General features: G+C 36.1%; 1 protein-coding gene across 1 annotated transcript in view; it reads left to right on the top strand.

Annotated features, from left to right (window-relative positions):
* The first annotated feature begins 315 nt into the window (after positions 1-315).
* Positions 316-17,028, top strand: part of LOC137501279 (caspase-8-like) — a 188,708-nt gene continuing 171,995 nt past the window's right edge. Inside the window, exons 1-2 of the mRNA XM_068228217.1 lie at positions 316-385; positions 4,511-4,689. Of these exons, the coding sequence (XP_068084318.1) occupies positions 316-385; positions 4,511-4,689 (249 nt within the window). The remainder of the gene's footprint in view (positions 386-4,510; positions 4,690-17,028) is intronic.

Genomic DNA, 17,028 nt, shown 5'->3' with positions numbered 1-17,028 from the left:
ACTTGCTTCCGAAACGCATTGGATCAGAATGTGATGCATCTTCATTGGAGAAAGTTTTTCAAATGTTTAATTTTAGGACACAGATTTATTCTGATCTGAAGTCTTACGAGATTCAACATGTTCTATCAGATTGTAAGTAATGTATTATATTTGTAGAGAATATCTATTGATGAATTTGTGAGTAGTTTAAGTATTTTATCATTTTAATTTGATATTTCTGCTCATCATCAAACGCACTGGATGAGGGTATTGTATTCTATATAAACAAGTTATAACAAAGGTTAGAACACATGTTTTATTTCTTTTTGAGTAACAATGATGATGATGATGGTGATGATTTTATCAAAGTATCCTCAAATGTTGAAAGTGCTCCAGTATGAAGCAGGTACAATAGCTTTATCATTGACTGTGTGACAACAAGCCTCTACTGTCCTCACCAGTCTGCGCCACTACATCAGGAACTTTCAAGAAGCCTCCTTTCTCTGCTGTGCATCTTCTTCCAAGGACATATTTTTTGGCCATGTAAAAAGAATGAGTGCAAGCAGAACTGCAAGAAGGGAATATGAAAGAGAAGTAAAAGGAAAACGAGCAGTGGGCTGACCCATTAGAAAAATGGACCGATCTGGTGAAAAAAGATGAGGAGAGAGGGCAAGATAGGGAGAAGGTTACAAGAGAACAGTGGTTCATGGACAAAGATAGAGGGGGCTCATACACCACACTCAGGCAACTGGAGATGGTCAGTGATGATGATGATCTATGTATATATGGACCTTTTGCCACTCTCTACTTTGTCTTGTAAATCTGTGATCAGAGTGGTGAGAGTAGCTGAGTGGCTAAGGTAAACCAACCTTTACTCTCACTAGAATATTTCATTTATACAACTTCAGCTAGGCAGGATGGGCTTCTTATAGAACTTATTTCTTCCAAGTGCCAATCAATCAATCAATCAATCAATCAATCAATCAATCAATCAATCAATCAATCAATCAATCAAAATGTTATTTTATTCGTTCCCGGTACTGCTATACAAGATAGGTCATAGTGTTGGGAAAGAGTGCTAGGCTCTCGTGTTCTAATATACTCATGATATAGGTTGTGTGCTAGTCGTGGTAATCATGATCCTTTAGGAGGGATGCAGTTTTGGATGGGTGATATATTCTTCTTCTTCTTCTTGTATCATATCCTCATTAGATATCAGGGCCATTTGATTCTTATTCCCAGCAACTCCATAAAGAGTGGGTGTACTGAGTCCATACCATTCTCGTAGATTCCCTAGCCAAGATATTCTCCTTCTTCCCCTACTTCTCCTTCCTTCAATTTTACCTTTTAAGATAAGCTGACCAGGCAAGTTAGCCGTGCATCCGCTTCGAACACTAACATTGTGCCACATCCTGGGAGCCATCTGGTGGTGAATGAACGTACCATTTCCACTTCAATTATAACGTCTAAATCAAAGAGTCATTGTTTAAGAAGCCTTTCTCGTTGACAGTCAAGATTTCTTTTGAGGACGCAGAGCTCAGTTCTCTGCAAAACGTAAAGAATTTCACCTTATTTTCTTGACATGGCGTAAGCCCAAAAGCCTATACAGTATCATATCAATAATAATAATAATAATAATAATAATAATAATAATATTCAACATACTTGAGGAATTTCAAGTCAGCAGAAATACAAGGGAATTGATCAAGCAAACTCTAACAGGCACAACAGCAAAAATCAAATTTTTGGGAGGAATTTCAGGGCCATTTGAAATTACAACAGGGGTCAGACAAGGCCATGGATTATCACCACTACTATTCAATCTAGTTCTGGATAAAGCGGTTCGAGAATGGAAAAAATGAAACTAAAGGGATCAATATTGGTAGATTTCTCAAAAGCAAAATTCACCTTGATTGCCTTGGCTTTGCAGATGACTTGGCAATCCTCTCCAATAACAAACAGGAAATACTCCATTCCATAGAAAAACTTCATGAAATAACAGCAAGAACAGGTCTGGAAATGTCATATGAAAAGACAAAGTATATGGAAGGTACAAAATCAGGATTTAATAACTATCCTCTAATCACTAGATATGGGAAAATCTCCTAAGTAGATAAATTCAAATACCTAGGCAAAACTATACAACCAATGGGATACATCAGGAAGCAAACAAAGAAGGATACAAAATTACAAAAAGCATACAAAATTGTCTGGAGCAGATACAACAAAAACTCTATATCCCAAAATGCAAAATTACAACACTATACCACTGTTGTCAAACCAGAAGTCCTTTATGCATCAAAAACTCTGATAATTGGTGGCAGATCACAAATAAAAAACATTGAAAAACAAGAGAGGAAAATTCTCAGGAAAATTCTAGGACCTGAATGTGAAAATGGTATTTGGATGAAAAGGAAATCACAGGAAATCTAGCAAGTAACAGAAAAAATCACAGACACCATTAGAAAAAGGAGATTAAAATTCTATGGTCACCTCATCAGGATGGATAACAATAGGCTAACAAAAAAAATACTAAATCTCGCAGTATCCCTAAAAAAAACACAACCGGCTTACAGAAACAAACAAAGATTTTCAGGAAATTGGTATAAATGAAGAAATCATGCAAGATAGAAAAAAATTCAGAAATCTCAAAAACAAACACAAATTTATTGATCAACGTAAAAGACAAGCTACAGGATGGATGGAAGAATGCAGAAAGAAGCACAGCAAAAGGATGAAGAGATTTTGTGAAGATAAGAAGAAACGTTGTGCTAAATAAGTTCACACGTGCTCCTTAGTTGGGCATAACGAATCAAAAAAATTAATAATAATAATAATAATAATAATAATAATAATAATAATAATAATAATAATAATTGATTTATATAGTGTCAGAAACAGAGTTATACACACATATATAAAAAGATGTAGAAAAAATATGAAAGGCAATAAAAATAAACTGCACCAAAGGTTCATATTGTGGTGCACCAGAAATTAGCAATGCCGAATGCATTTCTAGTCGCCTCTAGCAGCTCAGTACATGTTGCAGGACAAAGATGACACTCTAGCAGATGGACCATAGTCTGCAGTTTATCACAGCCATACTAACCAGAATCCACTGAATATCCTGACTTGTGCAGATTAGTCTTGCACCTAGTAACACCCGAGCTCAGCCTATTTAGAGATCTCCAAGTCATCCAGTACTCCATATGTCTAGCTGGTAATTCTTCACAAGGTGTTTTCCATTGTCCAAGATGCTCAACCCTAGCTCGCCACAAAATGAGTCTTGCTTGCTGTCTTGTTCCTTCAAGTTTCTGTGTGGTCTTCAAGAAACTTTTGCAAGAACTTAACTGTGATGGTGCCAGTTGGAGTCTATACAGTGGATGAGCTTGGGATTTCAGTGATGATGTCTTCTTCTTGCAGGCTGCTACATCACGTTGGATATTAGGAGGTGGGATGCCAGCAATATAGTACAATTTTTCTTGTGGTCTGGGTCTTAGAGCCAGTGATGATGCGACATGTTTCATTGCTTGCCACGTCTACTTCTTTGGTTTGGTAAAATCTGTACCATACAGGGCAAGCGTACTCTGCTGCCAAGTAACATAATGCTAGAGCTGAGGTTCTCACAAAGAAGTTGTAATAATAATAATAATAATGATAATAATAATAATAATAATAATAATAATAATAATAATAATAATAATAATAATAATAATAATAATAATGGTATTTGAAGGTGTTCAAATACGTCAGCCTTGTGTCGGTAGATTTATTGCCACATAAACGAATTATTATTATTATTATTATTATTATTATTATTATTATTATTATTATTATTATTATTATTATTATTCTGCTGGGCTGAGTGGCTCAGACGGTTGAGGCACTGGCCTTCTGACCCTAACTTGGCAGGTTTGATTCTGGCTCAGTCCGGTGCTCAAATACGTCAGCCTTGTGTCGGTAGATTTATTGCCACATAAACGAACTTCTGCAGGACAATATTCCAGCACCTCTGCATCTGCAAAAATGACATAAAATCAGCTTCATGGTCCGTATCGCACTTAAACAGATTCACAACTAAGTATTTTTTACTTTCCACCTTGTCGATACACTAAATTGCTTAAGGCAAGTTATTGGTTAAAAGTGGTACATGTTTCGTAAATTCGTAAATACTTAAGTATTTTATTTTTAATATTGTCAATCTTCTTATGTTAATTTTAAGGACACTTTATCTAAAGCATTGATACTTTGTCAATATATGTATGTTTCATCTAGACAGTGTTATGTGGCTGAAGATGTTGATAATATACAAAACATGTACCACTTTTAACCAATAACTTGCCTTAAGCAATTTAGTGCATCGACAAGGTGGAAACTAAATAATAGTTGTGAATCTCCAAAAATTGTCAAAAAGTAGTTAATGGGATGTAACAACAATAAAATTATTATCATTCATTCTGAACACTTTGTGTGATGATGAGAAATAAACAGATTTGTTGAAATGAAATTTTGTGTTTTTTCTGTTTTTCAGTGGCCAAGATGGATCATGGTAATGAAGACTGCTTGATTGTGGTTGTCCTTACCCATGGACTAGAAGGAGGTGTTCTACATGCTGCAGACAACCCTTATCAAGAGTCAATGTTATGGATTCCATTTTTAGGAGAAAACTGTCCTTCTTTGGCTGGAAAACCTAAAATATTTATTATCCAGGTAAAGTAATTTATTAATCATATAAATACAGGAAAGAAACAAGCACATTTCGAATCGAGTCATATAGAGATCAAAACATGTAAAGGAACACATAGTCAGTATGGGAAGAGGGAGCAATAGAAAAAGCAGACATCAGCAAACATTAAAACACAAAAGGTCAAGAAAAATCTCCTCATCATCATACACTGGATCTTCAAATAGATACAGACTATAAATCTCATGTTAGATCCGTATTGACGGTTGAACTTCTTATGAATTGTACATATTGTGTTAATTATGCAGTTCAACTTATGTTGGACAAACTGCCATGAATTTCTTCATAAAATATACAGAACACCTCAACGCTTTAAAATATAATCCTTTCTCAGCCATGAGCAACCATCATAAAGACTATGTTCATAATTATACCACAATAGATCAAGATCTAAGAATTCTACTTTAACAAAAAAAGTCCACTACTCAACATCTTAGAGAATTTTTATATTAGTATGGATCAATACAAGAATCCAGCCCTCAACTTAAATGAGATAAATGAAAAAAAGAAACATAATATGGGAAACTTTCATTCCATTTTTTTAGTAAAATAAACTAGACCAGAAGAATTCACAATTTTCACCCTCAGTCTGTTACCACCCTCATAATCCCACATACTCTCACACTTTAGTAAATCCTGCCGCATTTCCTCACTCTACCTCCTCCCAACAACACGTTGCACATTTCGACTGCGGGAGCATGTCAGTTGAGAGCTGGACTCCGCAGTCAAAAAGAAACCATGAGAAGTACAAGCGGACCATATAATGTAAGTCAATTTCGTTCATCAAAACTTATCTTAAATGTTTCCTGTCAGTCACATTCTTTTCAATTCTTAATTTGGTTTTTATTATCCACTTTACAGACTAGAAAACAGATGGTTCAGCTTCAGTAACAGCCTATGACTGAACGTAATAATGAAGTCAACAGTGTACAGATACATTTGAACGTTATCAGGGGACAATGAGAATATTACAACAAAAAGACCTCCAGCTCAAAAACTGTTTTAACAACCTTCACCTCATACTTTTAATTTTCATTTTTTTAAGGAAAAGCCTTTTACCAAGCACTTCATATTGTGTCTCTAATGCTTTTTAGTTTATCTATATATATAAAATTGGATGTTGGTATATTTGAGATTAATAGACTCAAAAAATTACTGGACTGATTTCACTGAAAGTTTCACAATTTGTTCTTATTACATCTGAGAGGGTTTATGAAGTGGTTTGAATGAAATCGGATAGGTAGTTTTATTATTGTGAATAATTTTATGTAATTTTATTAAATTGCAAAGCCGCACCAAGGTTGGATCGCCTTGATGGACAGATTGTTGCTAGGTGACAGCAACTTACACTATATCATGAGAGTCCGGTAAGAAATGTGGGATATAGGAGGATGGGAACACGCCGCCATGGTTTATAAAGTACCATCTCTTGCTAGGAGATTCATGACCGTGGGTGTTATTTGGAAATAGCAATCCAACATTCTGTGATTGAGACGTACTTTCATATCATAGGACCAACTTCAACAGGTCTGCCCAGTTTGAAGAATGTAGCTGTGTATCAGACATGTAAAATATTTAAGAAACTGTGAAAAGTATAGAATATCAACAGTGGAATGACATGACTTATCACCCACTGCTAACAAAGAGCAACTGGGGGTTCCCAGTGAGCAAAGGCGAGTCTATGTAATCTGTCTATAGGTCTATATATACAGTTTTCTCCCCAGAAATGTTCGTCAGGCGGGTGTCAAGAATGAACAGCGAGGTGGCGAATACAACGTAAAATATGAATATGATAAAATTTCAATTTATTCCCCTCAGGGCAATAATAATAATAATAATAATAATAATAATAATAATAATAATAATAATAATAATAATCATCATCCTATAGCCTCTGCTACCATGTACAAGCATTCTAACTTGACGCCATCTGGCTGCTTGTCATATATATTTTACTGACCCTATGTTGGTTCGAAATGTGTCAATAGGAAAATTTCATTTTAATTGGATGTAATATTAAGTATTGACTAGGAGGATAACTGACACAATCTGTACAATTTGTAAGATGTTCAGATAGATAGACTCTCTCCTCATCAATCCTGGTTCTTCTGCATCCATGTCTTCTCAGCCTCCATTGACATCATTTCTGCTTCATCAGGAGGGCGAGCATAAACACTCATTGAGGGGCCATCTTGACAGATCATTTATCTTGATATGAAAAGTGTAGGAGAGGAAAGCTGCTGATTGATCTGAAAGGTGCAATTTGTGATTTTCATCACATACAGTGCATCTGACCATCTGACCATCACTATTCGCAGGGGCGGCCGTACCTTATGTGCCGAAGGGCTGCAGCACATTGTCTATTTGAAAAATAAATTACTTTAATAATATTGTCAACAATCAAATACAGTGCATTGAAAGAGACGTCAGCCAAAGAATAGGAATTCATTCAACTACCCTCGCAACCAGGTCGTGCGCTCCATGCCGGGTGCTGTGCAAATCACAGCTCGGTGAGAATTTCTAAGCTTTTTGCCGGAAAGCAGGAACTCTGCCTTTTGCGTATACATGCCCAACTTTTCCGATGTGCTGTGGAAACAACAGCCAAGATATCACTTCACAGTGATTCGTTCCACCATGAGAGACAGCACTGGTCACACTTGCATTTCGACCAAAATGAGAACGTGTTAGGTGGCACCCTCTTGACTCAGCGGTAGCATTTAAGAGGGGATCTCTCAAAGCAAATGGGAAAACAAAATGCCATCAGCTGTTCCAGCCAGGTCTTTTAGTACTCCCAACTTCCTAATTCCATAGCCACATTTTTAAATTGATGAACTATAAAAAATGTACTTTTAACATTGTCAAAATAAGGACATGATATTATTATTTCCTTTAATTACAAAATGTCTAGTTCATAAATTTCACTACAACATCATCTATCTATATATAAAGTAACTTGTCCTGACTGACTGACTGACTGACTGACTGACTGACTGACTGACTGACTGACTGACTGACTGACTGACTGACTGACTGACTGACTGACTGACTGACTGACTGACTGACTGACTGATTCATCATCGCCGAGCCAAAACTACTGGACATAAATGAATGAAATTTTGGGAATACATTCATATTAAGATGTAGGTGCTCGCTAAGAGAGGATTTTTGGATATTCCTTTGCTAAGGGGGTGAAAAGGGGGTTGAAATTTTTAAATTAGTGTATCTATATCTCAAAACTTTAAAAGTTTACAGATGTAAAAATTGGTATTTAGAATCATCTTTAAAAATAAGGAAATACGTATTTTTTTTGTTTTCAGAAAATCCCAATAGGAGGGGTGAAAAACAGTGAAAAAGGGGTTGAATACCTTTAATCAGGATACCGGTGCTTATATCTCAGAAACTGAAGATATTACAGACCTGAAAATTGGTACTTTTGATCTCTTTTAAAAATAAAGAAACACATATTTTTTTTGTTTTTGAAAAATCCAATTAATGGGAGGGTGAAAAGGGGGGGGGTAATTTTTAAAATGAGTGCATCTATATCTCAAAACTTTTAAAGTTTACAGATGTAAAAATTGGTATTTAGAATCTTCATTAAAAATAAAGAAACACGATTTTTTTTTTTTTCGGAAAATCGCAATAGAAGGGGTGAAAAGGGGTGAAAAATATTTGAATGCCTTTAATGAGGATCCTTATATCTCAGAAATTGAAGATATTACAGACCTGAAAATTGGTACTTTAGATCTCTTTTAAAAATAAAGAAACACGTATTTTTTGCTTTTGGAAAATCCAATTAATGGGAAGGTGAAAAGGGGGGTGAATTTTTAAAGTGAGTGTATCTATATCTCAAAACTTTTAAAGTTTCCAGATGTAAAAATTGGTATTTAGAATCTTCATTAAAAATAAAGAAACACGTATTTTTTTGTTTTCGGAAAATCCCAATAGGAGGGGTGAAAAGGGGTGAAAAATATGTTGAATGCCTTTAATGAGGATACTTATATCTCAGAAACTGAAGATATTACAGACCTGAAAATTGGTGTTTGGGATCTTCTTTAAAAATAAAAAAACACGTATTTTTTTGTTTTGGGAAAATCCAAATAATGGGTGGGTGAAAAGGGGGTGAATTTTTAAAATGAGTGTATCTATATCTCAAAACTGTTAAAGTTTATAGACGTAAAATTTGGTATTTAGAATCTCCTTTAAAAATAAAGAAACACGTATCTTTTTGTTTTCGGAAAATTCCAATAGGAAGGGTGGAAAAGGGTGGAAATGGGTTGAATGCCTTTAATGTGGCTACTTATATTTCAGAACCTGAAGATATTACAGACCTGAAAATTGGTGTTTGGGATCTCCTTTAAGAATAAAGAAACATGTATTTTTTGTTTTTGGATAATCCAATTAATGGGGGGGGGGGGGTGAAAAGGGGGTGAATTTTCTAAATGAGTGTATCTATATCTCAAAACGTTTAAGGTTTATAGATGTAAAAATTGGTATTTAGAATCTCCTTTAAAAATAAAGGAACACGTATTTCTTTGTTTTCTGTAAATCCCCATAGGAGGGGTGTAAAAGGGTTGAATGCCTTTGATGAGGATACATATATCTCAGAAAGTGAAGGTAATACAGAACTGAAAATTTGTATATGGGATCTCCTTTAAAAATAAACACGTATTTTGTTGTTGTTGGAAAGTCCAATTAATGGCGGTTAAATAGGAGAGACAAATTGGGGTGAATTTTTGGAAAGACTATATCTACAGAATATCTGAAAAACGTAAAATGTTACAGACGTAAATAGTGGGTATTTGGAATTTCCTGTGAATGTAAAGAAACATAGGTGATTTGATTTTGGAAACTCCCCTTAAGGGGAAATAAAAAGGGGTGAAATTTTAAAATGAGAATTTCTACAGTATATATCGAAAAACTTAACATGATACAGAAGTGAAAAATGGTATTTTTATCTCTATTAAAAATAAAGAAATGTGTATTTTTAGTTTTCGGAAATACCACTTGGGTGGAGGTGGGGGGGGTTATAGTGACTGAAAATGGTGTTGACTTCTTTTAATTAGGCTACTGATATCTCAAAATTGAAGATGTTACAGACGTGAAATTTGATATTTGGAATATACTTTAAATGTAAAGAAACACGTATTTTCGGAAAATCCAATGAAGGGGGGCGGGTGAAAGAACTGAAAAATTAAAAGACTTAATTGTATGATAATTCATACATCTAATAAAAATATAGTTGTTACAGACGTGAAAATTGGTATTTGGATTTCCTTTAAAAACAAAAACAAGCGTTTGGGGTGGGGGTGGGGGGTCAGGAACCATCTCGCGGGGCGGGAGTGAAAAGGAGTTGAATTCCTTTCACGAGGACACATATATCAAAAATTGAAGAAGTTCGAGTCGTGATAATTGGTATTTAGAAGATCCTTTACTATTAAAGAAACAAGTAATTTTTGCCGGAAAATTCACTTGGGGGGTGGGGGGAGGAGAGTGGATGGAAGTGAAAGAAAGTTAATTATTTTTATAGGGATACTTATATCTCAAAACTGAAGATATTAGACGTGAACATTTGTGTTTGGAATCCGCTTTAAACATAAAGAAACATGCCTTATTTTTGTTTTTTTTGGGGGGGGGGATAAAAATTTAACGGTGGTGGGGTGTAAAAGGAGGTGAGACCAATTGGTTTTACTGTTCATAATGTACTTATAAGGAGCCTCCGTTGCTCAGGCGGCAGCGCGCCGGCCTTTCACAGCTGGGTTCCGTGGTTCAAATCCCGGTCACTCCATTTGACATTCGTGCTGGACAAAACGGAGGCGGGACAGGTTTTTCTCCGGATACTCTGGTTTTCCCTGTCATCATTAATTCCAGCAACACTGTCCAATATTTAATTTCATTTGTCATTCACCGATCATTGCCCCAGAGGAGTGGTTCGGCAGCCGGCACAATTCCTATTGTCGCCGCTAGATGGGGCTTTATTCATTCCATTCCTGACCCTGTCGAATGACTGGAAACAGGCTGTAGATTTTCGATGTACTTATTCTGATCATAAACCGATCATTTTTAATCTTTCCTGGGTTCGATTTCAACAGCCATCTTTTCCTTCGGAGAACGTTCTTAGATTACAGGAGAATCTCCTGGCATATAAATAAAAATTTAAACACATTTGAAATAAACAATAGGAATGAGATTGACCGTCTAATTGTTCACCTCTATAATAAGGTCAATAATGCATGGAAGTATGTCATTCGTATCGCCAGAAATCGCGCACGCTTGCCTACGCGCGGCAATGGTGCTGGTCACATTGACAACAACGACAATGGCAGCAGATGTAATTTACCAACAACTAGCGGTCTTGCATCTTGCTGTGGGGTCCAGAACATATAATAATAATAATAATAATAATAATAATAATAATAATAATAATAATAATAATAATAATAATAATAATAATAATAATAATAATAATAATGTTCTGGACCGTCGTCAAATTGTGCAGACCACGCTGGAAACGGGTCCTGGCCTGGTTATGACTACGAATACAGTCCAGCTGTGGGTTCAGTACCGCCAAGGCACCCAAGACGACACCACGCTGGATCTCCTTCAGGATTTAAAAATGCTTATAGGAAAAGATGGCAAAGATTTAGGGACCCAACTGACCGCATGGAATACCTGGACCTAGCCCGGGAAGTACGAAGTCGATTGCTGGAAAGAAAGATTGAAAAATGTGAGGAACATTGCCGTAATCTCTCAGAAAACGAGTCGGATCGCGAATTTTGGCGGATTCTCTCAGAAAACGAGTCAGATCGCGAATTTCGGAGGATTATATGTAAAACGTTAAGCATTCAATTATAAATTTCATTATAATACTGTAGCGAAGCACGGGTATCTTGATAGTATATATATATAAAGTAACTTGTCCTGACTGACTGACTGACTGATTCATCATCGCCAAGGCAAAACTACTGGACATAATGAAATGAAATTTTGAGGATACATTTATAGTATAACGTAGGTGCTTGCTAAGGGAGGATATTTGGATATTCCATCGCTAAGGGGGTGAAAAGGAGGGTGAAATTTTAAAATGAGTGTATCTATATCTCAAAACTTTTAAAGTTTACAGATGTAAAAATTGGTATTTAGAATCTCCTTTAAAAATAAAGAAATACATATTTTTTTTTTGTTTTTGTAAAATCCACATAATGGGGCGTGATAAGGGGGGTGAATTTTTAAAATGAGTGTGTCTATATCTCAAAACTTTAAAAGTTTACAGATGTAAAAATTAGCTTTTAGAATCTCCTTTAAAAATAAAGAAATGTGTATTTTTTCTTTTCGGAAAATCCCAATAGGACGAGTGAAAAGTGGTGAAAAATTGGTTGAATGCCTTTAATGAGGATACTTATATCTCAGAAACTGAAGATATTACAGACCTGAAATTTGGTATTTGGGATCTCCTTTAAAAATAAGAGAATATTTTTGTTTTTGGAAAATCCAAATAGTGGGGGGTGAAAAGGGGGGGGGGTGAATTTTTAAAATGAGTGTATCTATATCTCAAAACATTAAAAGTTTACAGATGTAAAAATTTATATTTAGAATCTCCGTTAAAAATAAAGAAACACGTATTTTTTGGGTTTTCTGAAAATCCCAATAGGAGGGGTGAAAAACAGTGAATAATGGGTTGAATGCCTTCAATGAGGATACTTATATCTCAGAAACTGAAAATATTACAGTCCTGAAAATTGATATATGGAATCTCCTTTAAAAATAAAGAAACACGTATTTTTTTTTTGTTTTTGAAAAATCCAATTAATGGGGGTTAAACAGGAGTGACAAATTGGGGTTAATTTTTAGAAAGACTTACAGTATATCTCAGAAACGTAAAATGTTACAGACGTAAAAATTGGTGTTTGGAATCTCCTGTAAAAGTAAAGAAACATAGGTCATCTGTTTTTGGAAACTCCACTTAAGGGGAACTAAAAAGGCGGGTGAAATTTTAAAATGAGAATTTCAACAGTAGGCCTATATCTAAAAAACTTAACATGTTACAGAAGTGAAAAATGGTATATTTTATCTCTATTACAAATAATAAAACATGTATTTTTAGTTTTCGGAAGAACCACTTGGGTGGGGGAGGGGTAAAAGTGACAGAAAATTGGGTTGAATTCTTTTAATTAGGATACTCATATCTCAAAACTGAAGAGTGTACAGACATGAAATTTGGTATTTGGAATCTGCTTTAAAAGTAAAAAAAACCACGTATTCTCGGAAAATCCAATGAAGGGGGGGATTTGAAAGAATTGAAAAATTAATCGAATTAATTGTATGAGGATACTTACATTTAATAAAAATAAAAAATTGTTACAGACGTGAAAATTGGTATTTGGATCTCCTTTAAAAACGAAGGAAAACCCTTTGGGGGGGGGGTAATCGTCTTGGGGGCGGGAGTGAAAAGGAGTTGAATTCTTTTCATGAGGACACATATCTAAAAAACGTAAGATGTTAGAGTCGTGCTAATTGGTATTTAGAAGATCCTTTACTATTAAACGAACAAGTAATTTTTTGCCAGAAAATTCACTTGGGGGGGGGGGGGGCGATTGAAAGGAAGTGGAAAAAAAGTGAATTATATTTATGGGGATATTTATATCTCAAACCTGAAGGTAACAGACGTGAACATTGGTATTTGGAATCTCCTTTAAACATAAAGAAACACGCCTTCTTCTTTTTTTTTTGATGGGATGGGGTATACAACTTAAGGGCGGTGGGGTGAAAAAGGAGGTGAGTCCAATTGATTTTACTGTTGTTAATGTACTTATTAAGGCGCCTCCGTGGCTCAGGCGGCAGCGCACCGGCCTCTCACCGGTGGGTTCCGTGGTTCAAATCCCGGTCACTCCATGTGAGATTTGTGCTGGACAAAGCAGAAGCGGGACAGGTTTTTCTCTGGGTACTCTGGTTTTCCCTGTCATCATTCATTCCAGTAACACTCTCCAATATCATTTCATTTCATTTGTCATTCATTAATCATTGCCCCAGAGGAGTGCGACAGGCTTCGGCAGCCGGCACAATTCCTATCCTCGCCACTAGATGGGAGCTTTATTCATTGCATTCCTGACCCGGTTGAATGACTGGAAGCAGGCTGTGGATTTTCAGTGTACTTATTCTGATCATAAACCGCTCATTTTTAATCTTTCCTGGGTTCGTTTTCAAGAGCCACCTTTCCTTTGGAGAACGTTCTGAGATTACAGTAGATTCTCCTGACATATAAATACAAATTTAAACACATTTGAAATAAACGATAGGAATGAGATTTACCGTGCAGTTGTTCACCTCTCTAATAAGGTCAATAATGCACGGAAGTATGTCATTCGTATCGCCAGAAACCCCGCGCACTTGCCTACGCGGGACATTGGTGGTGGTCACATTGTCGATCTTAAACAACTTAAGTTTTTTCTTACCGGAACCGGAATTGTCACTCAGCACATTGACACCTTCACTTGTTACAGTTGCTACATTCACTGCTTCGTCTAATTTATTGTGGTATTCTTGTACTTTATCATATTCACTTTCATAATCTGTGCCATCGCTACTGTTGAGAAGCATGTCTAAAACATTATCATCAACTTCTTTCAGTTCAACGGCCAGTCTTTCTAACTTCGTTAAATATAATCTTACCTTGTTGAGTTGTTTCCGTCAGAAGTCTTTGTGAATGTTGCATGTGTGGGTTTTCTCAATTTTACAAGTCTCTCCATCTTGACCTACTTACAGCTTTCCTCATATTGAATTGAATCCTTCCTGTCATGGTCACCACTAATGTTCTATTCAAACCAGAAAAACCTACCTGGCAGACTGGTTCTTCTAAATGCAGTTACTTTTGTATTTACGGAAACCAAAAATAACAAACATCATTCAAGGTAAGATGGCATTTACTTGAAAGCAACACATCTAAAGACATAACACATCAGTAACAGTAACAGCTGACTGTTTTCTGTCCATGCACCAATGCATACCAAATGTAAAGTTATTTCACTCTGCTAGATTCTTACAAGAGGGCAGAATGTGACAGTGTGTGTCAGTCAGAGTTTATAAAATGAGTCTTCAGGATCAGTTGTCTAGTCTTAGTTCCTTGAAAAGTTTACTAACAGTTTGTCTGTTCATGGAGTTCTAGGTCATCCTAAAATTCAAAGGTGACTACCACCACCTTATGGCTTCTAATATTGGAGCACGCTAGTATTATTTTGGGAATGGGGATTTGCTCAGCACAGCTCTTCCTGAAACCTTCCAGGTATTCCCTCAGCTGACTGTCCAGTCGATTCTCTGCCCTTATTAGTAATGGCTTAGACAGTACTTTGTACATTATTGGGAGGAGGTAAATGAAATGGCGTATGGCTTTTAGTGCCGGGAGTGTCCGAGGACATGTTCGGCTCGCCAGATGCAGGTCTTTTGATTTGACACCCGTAGGTGACCTGCGCGTCGTGATGAGGATGAAATGATGATGAAGACAACACATACACCCAGCCCCCGTGCCAGCGAAATAAACCAATGATGGTTAAAATTCCCGACCCTGCCGGGAATCGAACCCGGGACCCCTGTAACCAAAGGCCAGCATGCTAACCATTTAGCCATGGAGCCGGACGGGAGGAGGTAGATTTGTTGGTAGAATTTTAAGGTCTCTTTTTTTGTGTGTGATGGAGCTGTATCAAAGCTGACATCCAGTTAGATAGCAGTTCTCCATTTCCCAGATGCTCTGAATGATTTCAGTGAGTTTGTTCACAGCATTGCTACTGGTGCACTGCCAGAGAATCCTCTTCAGCTACTTTGTTGTTCTTGAGTAGCTGAATGATTTCACTAACTTCTTCCACTGAAGGAAGTAGAGAATATGGGTTTGGTGTCGCTTGGTGGTAGTCAAAGTCTTCACTGGGTGGATCACAATTAATTAAATAAGTTCTTAAAGTACCTGGCAAAGAGGTGGCAGTTGTCCTCATTGCTGTAAATCAGATTGCCCTGTGAGTCTTTGAAACAAAAGCTCAGTGGACTGTATTTACTGAGATTCTGCTTGAAAGTTCTATGAAAGTCTCTGGAGTTACTTTCTTTTAAGGTAAGACCGAATGCCCTGTCTCACCAATGTTAATTTTCTATAATTTATGTTCCTTTTTCTGAGAAACTTGTAAAGATAAATGCATAAAATTTTTACAGTATATTCCTCAATCCTTACTAGATGCTGGGATCTACAATCGGAACTGTGGTTCAATAAATGTGGGAGTAATGATTTTTTGTTTGAAAAGATATATTCTAATAAAAAATATCATGTACAATGAGGCATAACTCTCAAGGTGTTAGTCGCAATAACCTGATTGTAGATCCCCAGCTGTATTGTATACACATTAAGTACCTGTCAAAATTTCATGGTTATACATTGTATAGTTTTGAAGAAAAAGGAACATTTATTGAGATTTTTTTTGTTTCAAGAAAATCAACTCCAAAGTTGAAGAGTGAAAAAAGTACCTTAAAAGTTACTCCATACGTTTTCCTAGACAAATTAGAAGTATCCAGCACCATAATCTGACTCGTCACTGGCTAACCTGCTCCTTTTTCCTTCTTTCTTGCTTCTTTTGTTGCCATAGTTGCCGCAAATTCTGCCTTTTGCACCCTTAACCATTCAAGCACTTTCAATCCAGATGCTGTATGGTTTCCTACTCCCAGTTCTTCAAGAACCATAAGTCTGCCTGAATTCCCATGATTTAAGGTTATTACAGCATCTGAGACCACTAACATTAATTTATTATATCCCACAAATTCTAATACAGATGATATTATTAAAAACTGAGAGAAATGTGAAACCACAAGAAGGATTCAATAAACATATAACTTTATCGCCAATTATTTGTTTGTAAACAATGGTAGGCAGACATCTTAGAGCACAACAGTATAGCAAACTTCTGGAGCTTTAAAATGAGCCAAACCACAGCCTTCTAGGTCAAGAAGTTCCTGATATATCAATGACTACACCAATCGGTGAAACATGAAACGAAAATCCATGCAGTGTAGATGTAAATTTTAAAAATAATTAAAAATACTTCTAGGACGAATTTGCATATAAATGATGCGCCAAAATGTTCATTAAATTCCAAATTGTAACATTAGTCAATAAACGAAAAAAGTCATTTTTTTCAGATTTTGGCGTTCGGTCTTACCTTAAGATCTCTTTGATATGGGTTGGTTATGTGTGAAAGTTCATTTGATTCCTCAGATTTTCTTAGCTATGAACCTCCTCTGTTCCAAGAATTTCTGCCCATTTTCCCTGTTCATTTGGG

Source organism: Anabrus simplex, chromosome 6 (genome assembly GCF_040414725.1).
Source record: "Anabrus simplex isolate iqAnaSimp1 chromosome 6, ASM4041472v1, whole genome shotgun sequence".
Lineage (NCBI taxonomy): Eukaryota > Metazoa > Arthropoda > Insecta > Orthoptera > Tettigoniidae > Anabrus > Anabrus simplex.
The sequence above is the reverse complement of the archived record's forward strand: the minus strand, read 5'-3'. Positions and strand labels throughout refer to the sequence as shown.